The 20380-nt window shown below is 39.5% G+C and overlaps 1 protein-coding gene across 1 annotated transcript; it reads left to right on the top strand.

The window, feature by feature from the left end:
- Positions 1-10014: 10014 nt before the first annotated feature.
- Positions 10015-16860, top strand: neff1 (neuronal intermediate filament family member 1). The gene is made up of 4 exons (XM_058777446.1): positions 10015-11073; positions 14306-14623; positions 15121-15245; positions 15972-16860. Exons 1-4 carry the CDS (start codon positions 10354-10356, stop codon positions 16462-16464), a joined length of 1656 nt encoding a protein of 551 aa, XP_058633429.1. The 5' UTR covers positions 10015-10353; the 3' UTR covers positions 16465-16860.
- Positions 16861-20380: the final 3520 nt, after the last annotated feature.

Genomic DNA, 20380 nt, shown 5'->3' with positions numbered 1-20380 from the left:
ATTCTAGTTCTGAAGATTCTCTTCATTTTAAAGCACTAAAAACACAAAAACATGAGTGCCCAAAAATGTCATCTTTGTGTAGTGGTGTCAGATCTGACATACAAAGCACTCAATATCACCAACCCTGAAAAACCTGGAAGAATCAAAGAAATTATGAACGAAGAGAAGGAGACATACATACAGCACTGGAAAGAAACCAAAGACCAAAGTCGTCTCCGATGTTATCTGAAACTCAACAGAGAGTACAGTCTGGCTGACTATCTGGTCTCAGTCAGGAATATAACTCACAGACATTTACTGACGAAGTACAGACTGAGTGACCACCAGCTGGCCATAGAAAGAGGACGACATAAAAAGACGTGGTCACCTAAAGAAGAGCGAATCTGTAACGAATGTAGATCAGGATCAGTTGAGACGGAGGAACACTTCCTCCTGCACTGTGACAAATACACGTCCTTAAGAGACGCACTGTACTGTCAAATACAGCAGATTATTCCTGAGCTCCAGTCACTCCATGAACATGACAAACTAGGAATATTACTTGCTGAAGGACCTGCTTCCTCTTTGGTAGCACATCATATTTATAAATGCCACAAACTAAGAAGTAAAGAGTGAACACATCTGCGAGAGGAGAGGAGATGAGAGGAGATGAGAGGAGACGAGGGGAGATGAGAGGAGACGAGGGGAGACGAGGGGAGACGAGGAGATGAGAGGAGACGAGGGGAGATGAGAGGAGATGAGGAGGAGATGAGAAGAGACGAGGGAGATGAGAGGAGACGAGGGGAGATGAGAGGAGACGAGGGAGACGAGGGAGACGAGGGGAGACGAGAGGAGATGAGAGGAGACGAGGGGAGATGAGAGGAGACGAGGGGAGATGAGAAGAGACGAGGGGAGATGAGAGGAGACGAGGGGAGATGAGAGGAGACGAGGGAGACGAGGGAGACGAGGAGATGAGAGGAGAGGAGATGAGGGGAGACGAGGGGAGACGAGAGGAGATGAGAGGAGACGAGGGAGATGAGAAGAGACGAGGGAGATGAGAGGAGACGAGGGGAGATGAGAGGAGACGAGGGGAGACGAGGGGAGACGAGAGGAGATGAGAGGAGACGAGGGAGACGAGAGGAGACGAGGGGAGATGAGAGGAGACGAGGGGAGATGAGAAGAGACGAGGGGAGATGAGAGGAGACGAGGGGAGATGAGAGGAGACGAGGGAGACGAGGGAGACGAGGAGAGGAGATGAGAGGAGACAGGGGAGACGAGGGAGACGAGAGGAGATGAGAGGAGACGAGGGGAGATGAGAAGAGACGAGGGGAGATGAGAGGAGACGAGGGGAGATGAGAGGAGACGAGGGAGACGAGGGAGACGAGAGGAGATGAGAGGAGACGAGGGAGACGAGGGAGACGAGAGGAGATGAGAGGAGACGAGGGGAGATGAGAGGAGACGAGGGAGATGAGAAGAGACGAGGGGAGATGAGAGGAGACGAGGGGAGATGAGAGGAGACGAGGGAGACGAGGGAGATGAGAGGAGACGAGGAGACGAGGAGGAGATGAGAGAGGAGACGAGGGAGATGAGAAGAGACGAGGGAGATGAGAGGAGACGAGGGAGACGAGGAGATGAGGAGGAGATGAGAGGAGACGAGGGAGATGAGAGGAGACGAGGGAGACGAGAGGAGATGAGAGGAGACGAGGGAGATGAGGAGGAGACGAGGGAGATGAGAAGAGATGAGAGGAGACGAGGGAGACGAGGGAGACGAGGAGATGAGAGGAGACGAGGGAGATGAGAGGAGACGAGGGAGATGAGAAGAGACGAGGGAGATGAGAGGAGACGAGGGAGACGAGGAGATGAGAGGAGACGAGGGAGATGAGAAGAGACGAGGGAGATGAGAGGAGACGAGGGAGATGAGGGAGACGAGGGAGACGAGGGGAGACGAGAGGAGATGAGAGGAGACGAGGGGAGATGAGAGGAGACGAGGGAGATGAGAAGAGACGAGGGGAGATGAGAGGAGACGAGGGAGATGAGAGGAGACAGGGGAGACGAGGGAGATGAGAGGAGATGAGAGAGGAGACGAGGGAGACGAGGAGACGAGAGGAGACGAGGGAGATGAGAAGAGACGAGGGAGATGAGAGGAGACGAGGGAGATGAGAGGAGACGAGGGAGAGAGGAGAGGAGACGAGGGAGACGAGGAGGAGATGAGAGAGGAGACGAGGGAGATGAGAGGAGACGAGGGAGATGAGAAGAGACGAGGGAGATGAGAGGAGACGAGGGGAGACGAGGGGAGACGAGGGGAGACGAGGGGAGACGAGGGGAGACGAGAAGAGACGAGGGGAGATGAGAGGAGACGAGGGGAGACGAGGGAGACGAGAGGAGATGAGAGGAGAGGAGACGAGGGAGATGAGTATCTACAGGATACTGTACGTTTGAGACCCATGAAACAGGTCATATTTCATCCAAAAATCAAAGGGGAAAAAAATCATAAAATTGTATTTAGTGTAATTCAGGACACTACACCCCAAAAATCATATTTTCATTTAAATCAGCATAAATAAAATAAAATAAATTAAAACAGTGTAACAAATAATACCATAATGTTTAATTATTATAGATGTCTGTATATAACGATTTTTGAAATTACATATTTGAATGTATTTATTACCTACTTATTTACTTACAATACAATAATTAGAGTTAGTGCTTGATGCATAAATAAATAAATAAAATAAATACAATTTTTTTATTATTAAATATTTTTATTTTTATTATTTCTCTCTTTATTTGGAGTTGAATGACTTGCAAGTTTTTGACAGGTTTGTGAGATATGAGGTTCAAGTATTAATTAAGCATGAGGCAGGATGGCTTTAAAGTGTTAGATTGCGATCACTTTTTTTTATTTTCTTCAAAGCCTGTTCAACAATAGTCTATTTATAAAGAGTGTTTGTATTTCTCCTCTATTTTAAACTTTATGAGGAATTCCCTCCCTGAACACAAAGTCTCTATTTTAGTCTCAATACAGTAAGGAGGGCTTGAGAGTGATGGTCACAGTGTGTGTGTGTGTGTGTGTGTGTGTGTGTGTGTGTGTGTGCGTAGAGAGAGAGACAGAGAGAGGCTTCTGTGAGCTCATCAGTGATGTAATTGAGTGTTTAACCCACTAAATGGTTTTGGGTGAGCTATGTTTGTCTCTGTGCTTATACATTTAGTGGGATGGGGTTTCACATAATACCAAACAACTGGCAGTTCTAGACTTACACAGAAATATCCATTCAATTTATGGAGATCATATTTTGTGACATAAATTCGCTGTAACAAAGTAAATAATCTCCTGTAACAATATACTGCATCATAATGCCACAATAAATAGAATGAGATATGTGTTGTTGACATTTGCAGAATAATGAAATGAGCAGCATTTGTGACCCTGGACCACAAAACCAGTCTTAAGTGTCAATTTTTCGAAATTGAGATTTATACATCATCTGAAAGCTGAATAAATAATCTTTCCATTGATGTATGGTTTGTTAGGATCGGATGATATTTGTCTGAGATACAACTTTTGAAAATCTGGAATCTGAGGGTGCAAAAAAATCTAAATATTGAGAAAATCACCTTTAAAGTTGTTCAAATGAAGTTCTTAGCAATGCATATTACTAATCAAAAATTAAGTTTTGATATATTTATGGTAGGAAATTTACAAAATATCTTCATTGAACATGATCTTTACTTAATATCCTAATGATTTTTGGCATAAAAGAAAAATTTATAATTTTGACCCATACAATGTATTTTTGGCTATTGCTGCAAATATACCCCAGCGACTTAAGACTGGTTTTGTGCTGCAGGGTCACATTTATTTGCTCAAATAAAGCCACATTCAAGCTGCAGATGATTTCATGAGTCTATAACTCCCTCTAGTGGATGATTTATAGAAATACTGACAGGAGGGTTGTTGCAAAGTCTATCTATCTATCTACAATATTTCTATTTTTTTATTTTTTTTAATTTAGTTAGTTTTGTAATTCCATATTAAGAACTGGTGCTTAATTTCCATTTAAATATGGTACAAGAAAACTTAATGGTACTAAAATAGATTTTATTGAATAGATTTTATCTAAATTATCTTTTACAATATTGCAAAATATATAAAATATATATGAATATAATTGTATATTTTATATATTACTTTACAGACACAGAACACACACACACACACACACACACACACACACACACACATATACAGTCATGGCCAAAAATATCAGCACCCTTGGTAAATATGATCAAAGAAGGCTGTGAAAATTAATCTGCATTGTTAATCCTTTTGATATTTTATTTAAAAAATTCACAAAAATCTAACCTTTCATTGGATAATAAGAATTTAAAATGGGGGGAAATATCATTATGAAATAAATGTTTTTCTCTAATACACATTGGCCACAATTAACGGCACCCTTTTATTCAATACTTTCTGAAACCTCCATCTGCCAGTTTAACAGCTCTAAATGTTCTCCTGTAATGAGGTCAGAGACACCTGACGAGATCAGAGACCATTCCTTCATCCAGAATCACTCCAGACCCTTTAGATTCACAGCAGCTTCTCTTCAGGTCACTCATGTTCTACAGGGTTCAGGTCAGAGGACTGGAATGGCCAGCAGAAGCTTGCTTTTGTGCTCAGTGACCCATTTTTGTGTTGTTTTGTGCTCAGTGTTTGGATTATTGTACGGTTGGAAGATCCAAACATGGCCCATTATAAGATTTCTAACAGAGTCAGTCACTTATTGATTTTTTATCTGTTGGTATTTGATAGAATCCATGATGCCATGTGTCCAAACAAGATGTCCAGGACCTCCAGCAGAAATATAGGCTCACAACATCAAAAATACAGCAGTATATTTCATTGTACACATGGGGTACTTTTTCTTGAAACCCTCCCAAACAACATGTGCTGATGCAGCTGCTGTTTGACCATTTTTTTAAAGGTTTTCTGACCCCGAGACTCAACTATTTTCTGCAGTTCTCCAGCTGTGGTCCTCGGAGAGTCTTTAGCCGCTCAAACTAAAGGTTTTTTAGTCCCGCTCCCGCGGTATATTCACTCTTTCTTCGCCCGCTGTCCGCTTCCCGACCCGACAGTTCCCGCTAAATTTAGATCTCTTTTCCACAATCTCACATTTAAATTTCCTCTACTAAAAGAAAGAGAGATAGGCTAACAAATAAACGTGTAGTCTGCACAAAATTGTATTTGTTATTTTATTCGTCTTGTCAAGAGTCTTTAATTTAAAGAGTTTTAAGACATTAACATTAACAAAATTAACATTTTGCTGCCAACACAGTAGGAAAAAAGTGTATTTTTATTCGTCTTGTCAGGATACAATTCGTTTAACATTTACAACACAATACAGGTCCGTAGCCAGCTTTATTGAAAGGGGGGGTTCTTTTTTTTCAAAAAGTGGACCTTTTTGCAGTTTTTCTCCTCCTTTTGTATTTAATTATGAGGTTCAAATACTTCATTTTGGTGACCTTTTATGCACTAATTTGTGCTGGATTAGCTTGTCTGCTGGTATCTTAACGAGCACGCTTTTTGATGCACCTAAAATATTTACTGCATTGTTGTCAAATTGCTTCCTCATGTAACACCTTTGTCAGTCCATACACAGTTCATAAGTTTAAAGACCACACTAACAACAGAATAGATTTAATGAACTTTACTGAAATATTAATAATAATTCTTCTCATCATCATTTCTTGACTCTCTGTCAATGCCTCTTTGCTTGTTGCTGTATTTGTCTTGACACTTATGGATTTAGTACACTGGTCAGTTCCAGTCTTCTTGGGTGCAATTTGGAGAATATGTTCACAGCTTCATCCAGGTTGACTGCCGTGTCAAAAAGGTGACATGTTTACGAAGTAATTTGTTGTAGGGGTGTCTGGGGCATTGTCCCCATGAGATTATGTTTATGATTTTAACCAAATGAAGCATTTTGGTGCATTCTGACAAGAAACATTTTGCTTCAATACATTTATTTTCAAAATAAATAAAAAGAAAACATTTATTGACACAATTTGATTCAATATTGATTAAGTTGTGGCCTATCAGGTACAGTACATAGCAAATTTCTTCAAAGAAAAAAATATCTCTCAACTAATGCTGTAAACCATAAGGAACCCCAGTTGGTACGTCATTCTAATATTAAAGGTTAAAAATTATTTATTTCTAGGCTACTTTATCTTTTTAAGCTTTATCTTTCATGTCAAATTCTTACATTTGATCAAATTCAGTTTTAATAATAAGGGCTGTTATCAATCAAATTAAATAATTTACACTGCAAGATTACAACTGTAATAAATAATTTATGAGATTGATGTTTAAACAAATGTAAAAACAACGACAACGACAACGACGATAGCCTACTTTTAAACATGAAACTACACCGCCAGTAGGTGGTGAGTCATTGAGTCATTCATTAAAACGATTCGTTCAAAAAGATGAATCATTCAATAACAAAACACCGTGCTGAGTGTTACTTTTCTTCTGTAACTTTTTTCGTTGGTGAAATAAAACAAAAACGTCAATATTGCGTCTAAATGGTAAGTGACTACATATTAGGCTACTTGTTTATTAAACTATAAATGCAATGTAACATTTGAAATCGTGATAATATTCAGTTGAACAGATCCCTTAGTTGTGTTACTTAACTGTCAGTCTATCATATGTTATAAAACAAACCTCCACATTTTTAATTTTTACCTCTGTATTTTTCCAGATAATTTACCTCAAGCGGTCTGCTTTGAAGTTCTCAGAGGAATAAGACGCGCACCGAAGGAGAAGCATTTCCATTGGCTCCAGTCTGCCGGTATTGGCCAATCACAAAAGTCGATATTGCACAGCCAATATCACTGAATATCCCACTATGTTTTATTATTATAATCACGCTACGTTTATATGGCTATTATATTGTAGACTATTGAGTGGATAAAATATAGAAATCCTTTTAATTAAAATATATATATATATATATATATATATATAACCCTACCCCCCCATCATTCAGATGCTTCTTCACCGTTGCTTTGAAAAGTGTATTGCGAGAACTCTCTCTGAACTGCACGCGCGGCACACACACATACGTCCAGCTATCATATTAATTTGAAACAGCAACCCGGAATATTTGTCACAAGCATTGATTAAAACAATGATGACAATAATCACATGAAAAAAAAAAAAAAACGACTTAAATTCTGGACCTTTGGCAGTGAGGGGGGGTTCGTTCAAACCACCCGAACCCCCCCTGCCTACGGGCTTGCAATAGGAAAAAGTGTCGCAGAGAAAAAAAAATGTAGGTGTACAAAAATAGCCTATTAGTTATTTTATTCGTCTTGTCAAAATACTAAAGTTTAACATTTTGCTGTTAACACAGTAGGAAAATTGTCTCAGAGAAAAATAAATAAATAAATATATAAATACAACATCTGTCATTTAAAATTATAGGCTAAGCAAAATATAAACAAAACCGAGTTGAATGTTATTCAAGGACAGCGCATCCTCACTTTGCTCCATCCTTATTCTGCTCTGTCTCTCATCACAACCTGCCTGTTCTGTCACCGCCGGTGGGCTACAACCTGCTCTGAGGACATTTACATGCTGCGTGCACAGACCCCGCAAATGAAACGCGTGACGCGGAGAGCACTGGTTCATGCGTGCAGCGCGTGCATAACAGTCCTGAGTGCAGGCTGTACCGGTGGTCAATGAGAATAAAGTGCAGATATGCTGTTCTGAAAGGACGTCGGGAACAGGATATTGTTAAACAGCCCGCTCCCGTTAGCTACTGCATTTTATTCAGTAATTTAATCCCCTGTTGCAAGAAATCTGGTCGGTCCCGCGGTTGCTGCGGGAGAGCTGCGGGAATGCAGACCTCTAACTCAAACTCTCCTCCTCACCGTGCATTAGGACAATATAGACACACGTCCTCTTCCAGACAGTTTCCTAACATTTTATGTTAATTATTGCCCTGATGGTGGAAATGGGAATTTTCACTGCTCTAGCTTTTTTCTTAAAGCCACTTCACTAATTTGTGAAGCTCAATTATCTTTTTCTCATTGTGATGATGATTAAGGGAATTTGGGCTTTGATTTCCCTCCTATTTATATTTCTGTGAAACAGGAAGCCATGGCTGGATAATTTCATGTTCATAATCACCCTGGAGTGCTCAAAATTGTGAATATGAATGGGAATATACTTCAGAGATATTTTACTCATAAGAATTTCTAGGGGTGCCAATAATTGTATCCAACGTGTATTTGAGAAAAACATTTATTTCATAATATTTCCCCCCGTTTTAAATTCTTATTATCCAATGAAAGGTTAGATTTTTGTGATTTTTTAAAATAAAAGATCAAAAGGATTAACAATGCAGATTAATTTTCACAGCCTTCTTTGATCATATTTATATCGGGTGCCGATATTTTTGGCCATGGCTGTATATATAGATAAATAAGAATATTTAATGTAGGCTACTAAAAGAATATCTTTGTGTTTTTTTTTTGTTTGTTTGTTTGTTTTTTTTGTTTTGTTTTTTTTGCATTACAGTAACAAGACTTTTATCATTTTGTTGCACTGCCAAATTTAGAATCAGTTTCCATTCAAATAAAAATATGAATGAATGAATGAATCTATCTATCTATCTATCGTTCGTTCGTTCGTTCGTTCGTTCTATCTGTCTATCTATCAAACTATCTATTGGTCCAGCCCTGAAACGTCAGTCTAATTTTTTCTATTTCTGTATGTTCCACGTTGGGCTGATTTCTGTTTGACTGCAGTGGTCTAGAGCCAGTCAACCTCAAACAGAGGAAAAGCTTGTTCTCAGGTCTTTACCGTGTCTCTGTCTCTCTCTCTATTAGAGTGAACGATGGGCCTCAGAAACGCTGAGTGAAGAGAGCAGGACCTGCAGCACGTCTCTGATCATGCTAAAGGCGTCCTGAGGTGTGGCTCTGCTCCAAGCATGTGGTGCAACACTCACTCCGAGCGGCCGATACTGCTGACTCATCAGGAAAAAGTGCTTCATAAAGAACACCGGCTTCTACGGCGCTCATGTACAGTTTGTGGCATGCACCATATCGTCCTCTGTAAGCCTTTTCAGATGCACAGTGTGTGTGAGGGGACTGCAGAATGTCAGCTGATTTTGAGTCTGCACGAGATTCTGCATCAAGGAGGGTCATCAGGGTGAGAGCTCTGTGTCTCATTCAGTATTCAGACACTGCAGAGGTACAGGCTGCCACCCGCATTACAGACACTCCTCCCCCCACTGCAACATGCTTCAGTCCCACACACAAAACCAGCCTGATCCATCACACTTCTGCCTGATGCTTTTGCATCTTATTGTTTTAATGTGATCTATTTATCCTTTCTTGGAAATTAACAATGAATATAACAGAGATCCTTATTATGATAAATAATAAAGTAACCATTTCAGCTACACTAAATGAAACACTTTGGTTCCCCCGAATCTTCTGGATGCCTCAAATTCCCAAATTGTTGGAACTTCAATTTAAATATATTTAACCCGATCTCATGAAAGTGCGTTTCAGTGGCACACTTTTCTGTTTCTATTTGGCATATATGCAGAAATGGACTTTGCCGTGCATATGATACGCAATGGTTAGGTTTAGGAGTGTGGGGTGCGTATTATAAGCTATGTAAGCCAAAATGCATATCATATGCACGCTAACAATGTGCGTATGGTATGCACGCCAAAGTCAGTTTCTGCGTATAAATAGCACGCAAAATACATTTAAAAAAAAAATCGTGCTACTGATATGCATTTTCAAGTGCCTCAAACCTTAGTTTACGAACCCCTGACGGCCTCTGTTGTGATTGCAGGAACCTATGTATTATATGTACGCCAAAATGCCAACAAAGTGCATATCATATGCACGCAAAACTGTGTATCACTTGCACGCCAAAGTCACTTTCTGTGTATAAATAGCACGCAAAATTCAAAGATACGTTCATGTGACTCAAAACCTTTCCCCTGAGGAACCCAAATGTAGTTTTTCATGCATTTGTACTTCTTTGACCTTTTTATTTATCCTCGTTTTTGTAGATGACAATCTCCGTCCAAAAGGCATGAGTAGCCACAAAAGCAGATCGAGGCATTGAATGAGTGAGCTCTCTCCTGGGACTCTGTCTTTTTGCTCAGGGTTGCAGGTTTGCCCCTTCACCACCGCCCATGCGTCAGATGATGCTCGAGGCTTCTGGCTATAAAAGACGCCGGTGCGCCATCCCGACTGGCACTCTCTTTCTCTTTCTCTGTCTTCCCACATCCACACACTTACTTCACTCACTCGGTCTGTGATCTCCAGCGTACCAGCATGAGCTATTCCGGCGATATGTACACGAGCAGCTCCTACAGGAAGATTTTTGGAGATGCGCCGCGGCGCGTCCCGACGGTGAGTTACCGCTCCGGAGCGCAGCATCAGCAGCAGCATCAGCACCGCACCTACGGCTCTCCATCCCCAATGATCATATCCTCAAGTTACCGGACCAAACGCGGCTTCCAGCCCATGCAAGACTCCGTGGACCTGACGCAGACCACCGCCGTCACCAACGAGCTGAAGATCATCCGCACCAACGAGAAGGAGCAGCTGCAGGGCCTAAACGACCGCTTCGTGACGTTCATCGAGAAGGTGCACAACCTCGAGCAGCACAACAAAGTTCTGGAGGCGGAGGTCGCGCTGCTGCGCCAGCGTCACAGCGAGCCGTCGCGTCTCCACGATCTCTACGAGCAGGAGATCCGCGAGCTGCGCGCGCGCGTCGAGGAGCTGACGCACGAGAAGAGCCAGATGCACCTGGACTGCGTGCAGATGAACGAGGCTCTGGAGCGCCTCAAGGACAAGCTGGAGGAGGAGAGCCGGCTGAGGGAGGAGGCCGAGAACAGCCTGAAGGGATACCGCAAGGACGTGGACGACGCCACGCTGACGCGCCTGGAGCTGGAGAAGAAAGTGGAGTCTCTGCTGGATGAGATCGCCTTCCTCAGGAAGGTGCATGAGGAGGAGCTGCAGGAGCTCCAGGCGTCGCTTCAGGCCAGCCAGGTATGAAACACCTCAGATTTCATAATTTATAACAAACTCCTTTGGCTAGCACTTTTCAGCTGTTCTGTTAACACTTACATACTGTAGCTACATGTGACCCTGGAGCACAAAACCAGTCATAAGGGTCAGTCTTTTTAAAATTGAGATTTATACATCACCTGGATAAATAAGCTTTCCATCGATGTATGGTTTGTTAGGATAGGACAATATTTTAGGACAACTATGTGAAAATCTGGAATCTGAGGGTGCAAAAAAATCTAAATATTGAGAAAATCACCTTTAAAGTTGTCCAAATTAAGTTCTTAGCAATGCATATTACTAATCAAAAATGAAGTTTTGATATATTTACGGTAGGAAATGGACAAAATATCTTCATGGAGCATAATCTTTACTTAATATTTGGATAAAATTGATAATTTTGATCCATACAATGTATTGTTGGCTATTTCTACAAATATACCTGTGCTGCTTATGACTGCTTTTGTGCTGCAGGGTCACATTTCAAACAAACCAGGCTACTCTTTTGGCTAGTTTCAGAGGGGTTTTGAGCACTTTTCAGCTGTTCTACAATATTACTAGGCTGGAGGACCATCTTAAAGCTAAGACTAGAGATCAGCCTGGGTTGAGTTATGTTTTTACATGATTTACATCTCAAATAGCTACATGAAGTGCAATAGTTGCAAAGGCATCGCTACATATTCGTTTAATTGTAGTGAAATAAAACTAATCGGTTCAGACAAATATTGCATGCATGTTATTGAAATCACTACTGTGATTTTGTGAGTTGTTCTAAAATACACTTTACTTAAGTTCAATTTATAGTGAATTTGATCAAAACAAATGACAAAAAAGCATAGAAATAAAGGAATGAGCATCATAGAAATCCACATTGTGCATATGCTTTAGATGTAATTTAAATCACTACATTATTATTCTAAAACATATTTAATATAATAACTGCAAAAGTTCAGTTGTAAGACAGATCTTATCTGATAATTCTGACAAGCATAGAATTTGTTTTCAGGGATGTTTTTGATACAGTTTTGCAGCGTCACTCATGGCAGTGTGATTTATGCAGTGGCATAAAGATGCAAATCTATCTTTTAATTTAACTTCCAGTGAAATTAAACCAGTTGTGGTTTAGACAAATATTTAATGTGCTCTAGATGCTTTTTATAAGCTAACAACATTTTGCAATGTATGATTCGAGAAGAAAAGCATATAAATACCAGAAATGCAGTGGAATAGTGTGTTTATTAATAACTCCGAGTGTGGGCATGACTGTGCAGTGTCAGTGAGGGCGGTGTGTGTCTGCAGGATTTACAGCACTGCAGCGCAGACATTCAGAATCCGAGCCTGCACTGCACCAGAAGAGAAGGACTGGCGTTATGAATGATGCCAATTCTTCTCTCTCGCAGCTTCAACATCTCAAAAAGTATATTTAATCGGCCCAAGACAAGGACGAGTGCTTAGGGTGAAATGTATTGAAAGTTGAAAGGGTTGTTGTTGATTTGAAGTTTACACTTCCTCACCCCTTGCCAGTGTGCAGATGATGATGATGATGATGATGATGATGCAGTAGCGCAGGATTTTAGGTGTGGCTGCAGAGCGCAGCGTCCTTGAGAGGGACTGCATCACATTCACTCTACTCCTGCACTACAGAAGATAACAGTTTCATTTAAAAGTGTCCTAGATAAAAGTCATACACTTTTCTTCAATGCTTCATCTGAAAATAAACCAAAATCAGCATGTATCATCATGCATGTTCTCCGCAAGTTGATGAAGTGGCTGATGAATTGCTGTTGCGTCCCGGTTTAGGCAGCTTCATCTTTCCTTGTGCATGGAAACCCCTGAGTGTGCACTACATCCCACAGCCCCGAGGGCTCAAAACTTCATTATCACACATTACGCTCAAAGACCGATTAAATGCACCATGGCCAACATTAGCACTTCATATGCTGCGTTTTCACTGCCAATGCAACTTCACTACCCGATGGGCATTGGTTTATTGATTGCATTCACTCTAAAACTGTTTATTTATCAGTATATTCAAACAACCACTGACAAATCTGAGCAACTTTCTATATAAGGACACAATGTCTCATATTTATGCCTACTAATATATGCAAAAGTATATATGTATAGCTGTAATTTACTTTCCCTTTTAGCTCATATGTAAATGAGTGTTTCAGGGGATTAATTATTCATTAGAAATCAATAATGATTCAGCGACTAAATTGCAGTTTCCTCACCAGATCAATACTAGTCAGTTTTACAGACTAAAGACTATTTATGTTTATCATTGACCACTGTTCAAACGTTTGGGGTCATACTCACCAAGACTGCGTTAGTTTGACTATAAATACAGTAAAAACAATAATATTTTGAAATATTGTTATTGCTTTTTAAAAGAACTGTAATGTGACAGTCTTCAGTGTCACGTGATCCTTCAGAAATCATTCTAATATGCTGATTTGCATATCTGATCATTATCAGTGTTAAACAGCACAACAGTTTTCATGGAAACTGTGATTCAGGATTTTTTTTTTTTATCAATATTGTACATGATAAATGTCTTAAATGTCACTTTTGATCAATTTATTGCATCCTTTCTGATTAAAAGTAAAAAAAAAAAAATCTTACTGACCCCAATCTTTTGAACAGTGGTGGAATTCCTATTAGTTTTTGTCTTTTCAGATTAGCATTAGGTTATATATATGTGACCCTGCAGCACAAAACCAGTCATAAGCAGCACAGGTATATTTGTAGCAATAGCCAACAATACATTGTATGGCTCAAAATTATACATTTTTATTTTATTTATTTATTATTTACTTATTTTATGTCCAAAAATCATTAGGATATTAAGTAAAGATCATGTTCCATGAAGATATTTTGTAAATTTCCTACCGTAAATATATCAAAACTTAATTTTTGATTAGTAATATGCATTGCTAAGAACTTCATTTAAACAACTTTAAAGGTGATTTTCTCAATATTTAGATTTTTTTGCACCCTCAGATTCCAAATAGTTGTATCTCAGCCAAATATTGTCCGATCCTAACAAACCATACATCAATGGAAAGATGATTTATTCAGCTTTCAGATGATGTATAAATCTCAATTTAAAAAACTGACCCTTATGACTGGTTTTGTGGTCCAGGGTCTCATATGTATATATTAAAGTCATTTGTGTTATATTGAGTAACAGCTGACTGTTCTTCACGCTCAGGTGTCTGTTGAGATGGACGTCAGTAAGCCTGACCTTGCTGTGGCTCTAAAGGACATTCGTGTCCAGTACGAGTCTCTCTCCGCCCGGAACCAGCAGCAGGCGGAGGAATGGTACCGTTCCAAGTTCAGCTCTGTGACGGAGGTGGCGGCACGCAACAATGATGCTCTGAAGCAGACCAAGGATGAGCTGTGTGAGTACCGCCGACAGCTGCAGGCCCGCACCCTGGAGATCGAGTCCCTGAAAGCCCATAACGAGGCTTTAGAGAGACAACTGGCGGAGATGGAGGACCGCAACAACAACGAGATTGGCGACCTGCAGGTGAGAGTGCTTCACTTTCACATTGAGCCCAGGCATATCAATAACACGTTTTTTAATTTTTTTTATTTTGCGTGATATTTATACGCACTTTGTTGGCGTGCATATAATACACAGTTCTTTGCGTGCATATATGTCATTTTAGTTATTTTAGTACTTAAAAATTATAAATGTTGCCGAAATAAGATTAAGATTAAGTTTATTTTATTTCAGTCAATGTTTATTTCATTTCAGGTTATAAAAAATGTTTTTATGGTTTTAGTTCTTGGTTAAGTTAATGATAATAAACCTGAGAAGAACAGCATTATAAAGAAAAAAGTTCAAGTGAAAAAAATATGTATATCAATTTATAAATATAACCTGATGTCCTCCTGCATGGTTTGAGAATGATCTGTACAAAATTCACATGACTAATGTCACAAAATTTGTATTAAAAGACATTTTCAAAAGAAATACGTTAGATTTCCTCTCAGAAAGGCCTTGTTGTCTCTGTGTTGTAGGACACTATTCAGCAGCTGGAATCTGCTCTGAGGAGCACCAAAGGTGAGATGTCCCGTCATCTGCGCGAATACCAGGACCTGCTAAACGTCAAGATGGCGCTGGACATCGAGATCGCAGCCTACAGGTCAGACTCAGACCTGCTGCCATTCATAGCTTTCAGTCTTGTGACCGGCTCGAGAACCTGGAGGGCAAAATGCTGTCAATTTTCCATCTGTTTCCAAATATATAGAAAGATATGTGAACAAAATGCAAGTTTTGGCCATATTATATGCTCCCGCCGCAATATTTCAATCACTAAACAGTGCGACAAAACATTGTGGAAAACACTTGAAGTGCTTTAATGTATTTAAAACAGTGATATTAAAAGAACAAATTCAGCACACACCTTATTGACTATGCTTACTTTATATGTACAATGTATTGCTATTGCTACAAATATACCTGTGCTATTTATGACTGCTTTTGTGCTCCAGGGACACATATAGGCAAGCAGATGAGCCCGGAATATGGATGTAATGCGCATAAATGGTTCCATGTTTTCTTTATAACGGTTTTTAATGGGAAACCATTTAATGGGAAACTTTACGTCTTGCGTTTATATTCTGGGTTCGTCTGCTTGCCTATACAAAGTATGCATAATCAATAAGGTGTGTACTGAATTTCGCCTTTTAACATCAGCGTTTTACTACATTACTAGTTATTGAAAACCGTGTAAAATTAAAAGGCGGTCAGTGGAGCAAAGCCTCATTTTGCCCTCCAGTGTTCCTATAAGGACGTGACATCACGTGAAAACTATCATTTGTCATTTATTAGAGTGCCATCTTCACCCATATATGGTCGTTCCCTACAGGAAGCTGCTGGAAGGTGAGGAATGCCGTCTGAGCTCTGTGGGCGGAGCCTTGCTGCACTCCGCCTACTCTTACACACCAAGCCGCAGTTATTCCCTGTGGAGGGGCGGAGCCAAACCCGAGACAGAGGAAGAGGAAGAGCAGGAAGAGGAAGAAGAGGAGGAGAAGGAAGAGGAGAAGGAAGAAGAGGAAGGAGAAGAGGAGGAGGGAGGAGAGGAGGCCGAGGAAGGAGAAGAACAGGAGGAAGGAGGCGATGAGGAGGAGGAGGAAGAGGAAGAACAGGAGGATGAGAAGGAAAAGGAAAAAGCGGACGAGAAGAAGGAAAAGGAAGAGAAGAAGAGCCCAAAGGAACAGAAAGATAAGGAGAAGGAGAAAGAGAAAGAAAAGGAGAAGGAGAAGAAGAGTGATAGCAATAAGGCAGACAGCAAGAGTGTTAAGAGTGAAAAGGGGGACAATAACAAGGACGAGAAGACCGCTGCGGTCAAGAGCAAGTAAAGCTGCGTCCGTCTGGAGCCTCACCCTTCTGTCCCTCCGACAAACACACATCAACCATCCACTCATCCTCACCTCATTTCATCTGGATCTCTGCGGGAAAGCAACGAGCCGGTAATGAAAGCGCTAAAATGGAAAGCTGGCTAGTTTTCTGTACAGCACTCAAGAGATGAAGAGAGCATTATGAAGTAATTCAGCCAAAAATGGCCATTTTGTCATCATTTACTTTCTTTCAATAAGAGAGTGTATGTCATACAGCGAAAGCAGATGCTGAGTAAACGTCCCAGCTCCAAAAAGACAAATCAGCAGCATAAATATCGTCCACGCAATCCGTGTGCTGAAGTCATGTAATGGACTGAACTGTAAATCATTTTCCACCAATAAACATCCTATCTTCCACGTTCTTGAATCTTAAAGATATAGTTTAAAATTCTGTCACCATTTACTCACTCTCATGTCATTCCAAACCTTTTAGGCTTTGGTTCATCTTTGAAAACACAAATTAAAGGGGTCATATGAGGTTGCTAAAAAGAACATCATTTGTGTATTCTGGTGTGTTTACGCAGTTTAAGGTTAAAAAAATGCATTATTTTCCATATACCGTATATTATTGTTGCTCCTCTCTGCCTTGCCTTTCTGAAACGTGTTGATTTTTACAAAGCTCATCATTCTGATGTGCTCTGATTGGCCAGCTATCCAGTGCGCTGTGATTGGCCGAAGCGTGTGATGGAAATGTTACCACATTTGGAAACACGCAGCGTCTCCACGACAACAATACTACAGCGAGAATAAAAGTTACGCCTTCTTTCTTTGCATAAACATTTGTGCGGTGTTATCCAAATCTTCCCACACAGTGATGTAGATCTGTGGGGCGTGTTTTAATGAGGCGTTTGAAGAAGGCGTGGACGAGTTTTAACTTTGATAAAGAATATCTCTTTGGGTTTGTGACTTTACAGATCTTAAATGTGTCCCTGCAGCACAGAAGCAGTCATAAGCAGCACAGCTATATTTGTAGCAATAGCCAACAATACATTGTATGAGTCAAAATTATCCATTTCTCTTTTATGCCAAAAATCATTAGGATATTAAGATCATGTTCCATGAAGATATTTTGTAAATTTCCTACCGTAAATATATCAAAACTTCATTTTTGATTAGTAATATGCATTGCTAAGAACTTCATTTGGACAAATTTAAAGATGATTTTCTCAATATTTAGATTTTTTTGCACCCTCAGATTTTCAAATAGTTGTATCTCAGCCAAATATTGGTCCGATCCTAACAAACCATACATCAATGAAAAGCGCATTTATTCGCTTTTAGATGCATGAATCTCATTTAAAAATGAGCCTTATGACTGGTTTTGTTGTCCAGGGTCGCATATGCACAAACACTCCAAAGACAAAGGAAAACATGTGACCCCTTTAAGATATTTCCATATTTTTTCGCTTCACTTCAAGTCCAGATAACCAAAACACACTCATCACATTTTGGGGTAAACTACCCCCTTTAAGTTTTTTTTACATTTTATTTTATTTAAAAAAACTTATTATGAAAAAAACGAAGCTTTTAACTTAAGCTAGTCTTTGAAGAAAGACAATAATATGGGGCCAGAAGGACATTGGGGAGCGTAAATGATGGCAAAATGTCAATTTTTCACGTCAAGACAGCAGAGATGATGACTACAAAGTGTTCACGTGCCATTATTGCCCGGAGAGCAGTACAAAAGAAGGTGATGCCATGCAGTCCAAATACAAAACGGACCAAGTTCGCAGGTTCCAACCTCTCGGTGCTATTTGGTTTTAAACATAAGTGAGTTTGGACTTGGAGGTAATTATTCATAGAGCACATGCATATCCATTATCTAGAGCTTCACTCGAGTCCTGAATGTACGTCACGAGCCAAGCACAGGGACAGGCCACGTCTCCTTATTTTCCAGCGATATTAGGGCATCTATACCCACATGAATGAAATTGTCCAAGCTCATTTCATTACGTTCGCTCGTAAGGGGAAGAATGCTTCATTCACATTCTCATGCAAAGCATGCAACATTTTTGAACATTCATGTACGCATCCGTCCATCCATTCACGGTTTCCTTAATTGCACCGGTCGGCATGGAGTTAAACGAGGTCGATGAGATAAAAGATTCAATATTTATGGATTTCAGCGTTTCGATTTGAGAGAGAAGAGCGCATCTTGCATCTGTAGTGTGGGAAAACCCTTCTGCAATTTAGATTCTGACGCTTTAGAGATGATTGCTGCTAAATATCCCTCTATTCCTTCCTGTGTTCAAAAAATGAGCTCCTCTTGATCAATTCATTCTTGACAGAGCAGATCCCTGTTTCGAAATCAATCTCTTGACGTATTTCTCTTCTTCTCTCTTTCTAATCCGTGGCATGGCTTCCTTCTGAGTTTCCTCCTTTTGTGTTTCTGCTCAAAAAGAGTGAATTACATAAAATATGTCCAGAGACCACTGCTGAAGTCAAAAGACGTTTTATTTTTGGATAAAGAAAATTAAGATTACTCTTAGGACCATTAAGATTTGTTGCTCCCACACACTGAAAAAAATTATTTTCAAAAAAATTTTAAGGTAAGTGGTTGCAATCAATTTATTTTAGCTAAATAAACAAATCAACTTTCAACTTTTTTATTTAAATGTAGCTAAAATAAATTACCTTTAAAAAATTTAGTATAATTTTTTTCAGTGCATTTAATTCTTATTAGCGTAATGCATCTGGACATTCTGCTTGTCTTATTTCTCATTACTTTTCTTAATATTCTCATCATTTTTATTGTATTACAGTAAAAATAATGAGAATAATTAATAACATTTACAGCATTTGTATCATAAAAAAATTCTGTAATATTAAATTAAATTATTTGCAGTACAACAAATGCTACCATCACTTTATAATAGTTGGAATCAAGAGGGAGGTGTTTCATTTTAATGAAAAAATGAAAAAAATCTTAATCGTCAAATATTTTCTTTATGCAAAATATTTTTTTCTTTTAATTTTGGGGTTAAATGCTTTATTTATTTTTTTTAAATGGTTTAAAATATCAGAATCACAGATGGAAAAACAACTAATGAAACCAGTAGACTATTTTGTCATATTCATATTCAATTTTTCACTGATTTTTTTTTTTTTTTTAAATACCCATTACATTGTACTGTGTTTTAGGGTTAAAGGAAATGTCTCTAAACTGATAAAGTCCTGGCAGAAAATTACAAGAACTGTTTTCTTAAAGATTGGAGGAAATGTGTGAAGTGACAGTGATGTTAAAGCAGGATTTGCTCTCATTTTTGCAGCAAATAATTTAAAAGAGCAGGAAAGGAGGAAAGAGCGAGATTTCCGACAAATGTGATGAAACAGTGCAGCAAATTATTCAAGACATGAATCAATCAAGAGGAGGTTCAGTATGCATGGCCTGATTCACATGGAGCTTGACAATACGAGGGGGTGGGATAGATTTGCTTGATGTGTGTAAAAATGTACGTAAATGCCTTAATCATGAATCTAAACTGCTTAAAAGAGTCCTCACGTTTTCTGCATCTCGGCACTGTTTCAGAGACGTTCAGGAGTGCTGACACTTTAACTGTATGGCTGCTAACTGATTCAGTGATGTTCCCCTAAAGCCAAATAAAGCCATTTATCAACCAAACACCATACACTGCCTCTTTGTCTCCGTGTTGTGACTAACAAACAGCAATGCTATTAGTACTATTTTTAAGTAGCAGCCCAGTTGTCTTTTGTTGTTTAAAAAAAAAAAAAAGTTTTTTTAGTCCGTAAACTGTTAAAGTGCTACACTATAAACTACTAACTACACCAGAGCTATTTAAAATATTGACAATGGGATTGTGTCTTTGCCAAATATGTAATAATAATATGTGATATGTAATAATAAGAAAATCACTGT

The sequence above is a fragment of the Onychostoma macrolepis genome, chromosome 05 (genome assembly GCF_012432095.1).
Source record: "Onychostoma macrolepis isolate SWU-2019 chromosome 05, ASM1243209v1, whole genome shotgun sequence".
Classification (NCBI taxonomy): domain Eukaryota; kingdom Metazoa; phylum Chordata; class Actinopteri; order Cypriniformes; family Cyprinidae; genus Onychostoma; species Onychostoma macrolepis.
The sequence above is the reverse complement of the archived record's forward strand: the minus strand, read 5'-3'. Positions and strand labels throughout refer to the sequence as shown.

Coding starts and splice junctions, on each gene's coding strand:
- neff1 (XM_058777446.1), top strand. CDS start 10,354: ATGAGCTATTCCGGCGATATGTACACGAGCAGCTCCTACAGGAAGATT. Junction 14,624..15,120: donor ACGAGATTGGCGACCTGCAG/GTGAGAGTGCTT, acceptor TCTGTGTTGTAG/GACACTATTCAGCAGCTGGA. Junction 15,246..15,971: donor ATCGAGATCGCAGCCTACAG/GTCAGACTCAGA, acceptor CGTTCCCTACAG/GAAGCTGCTGGAAGGTGAGG.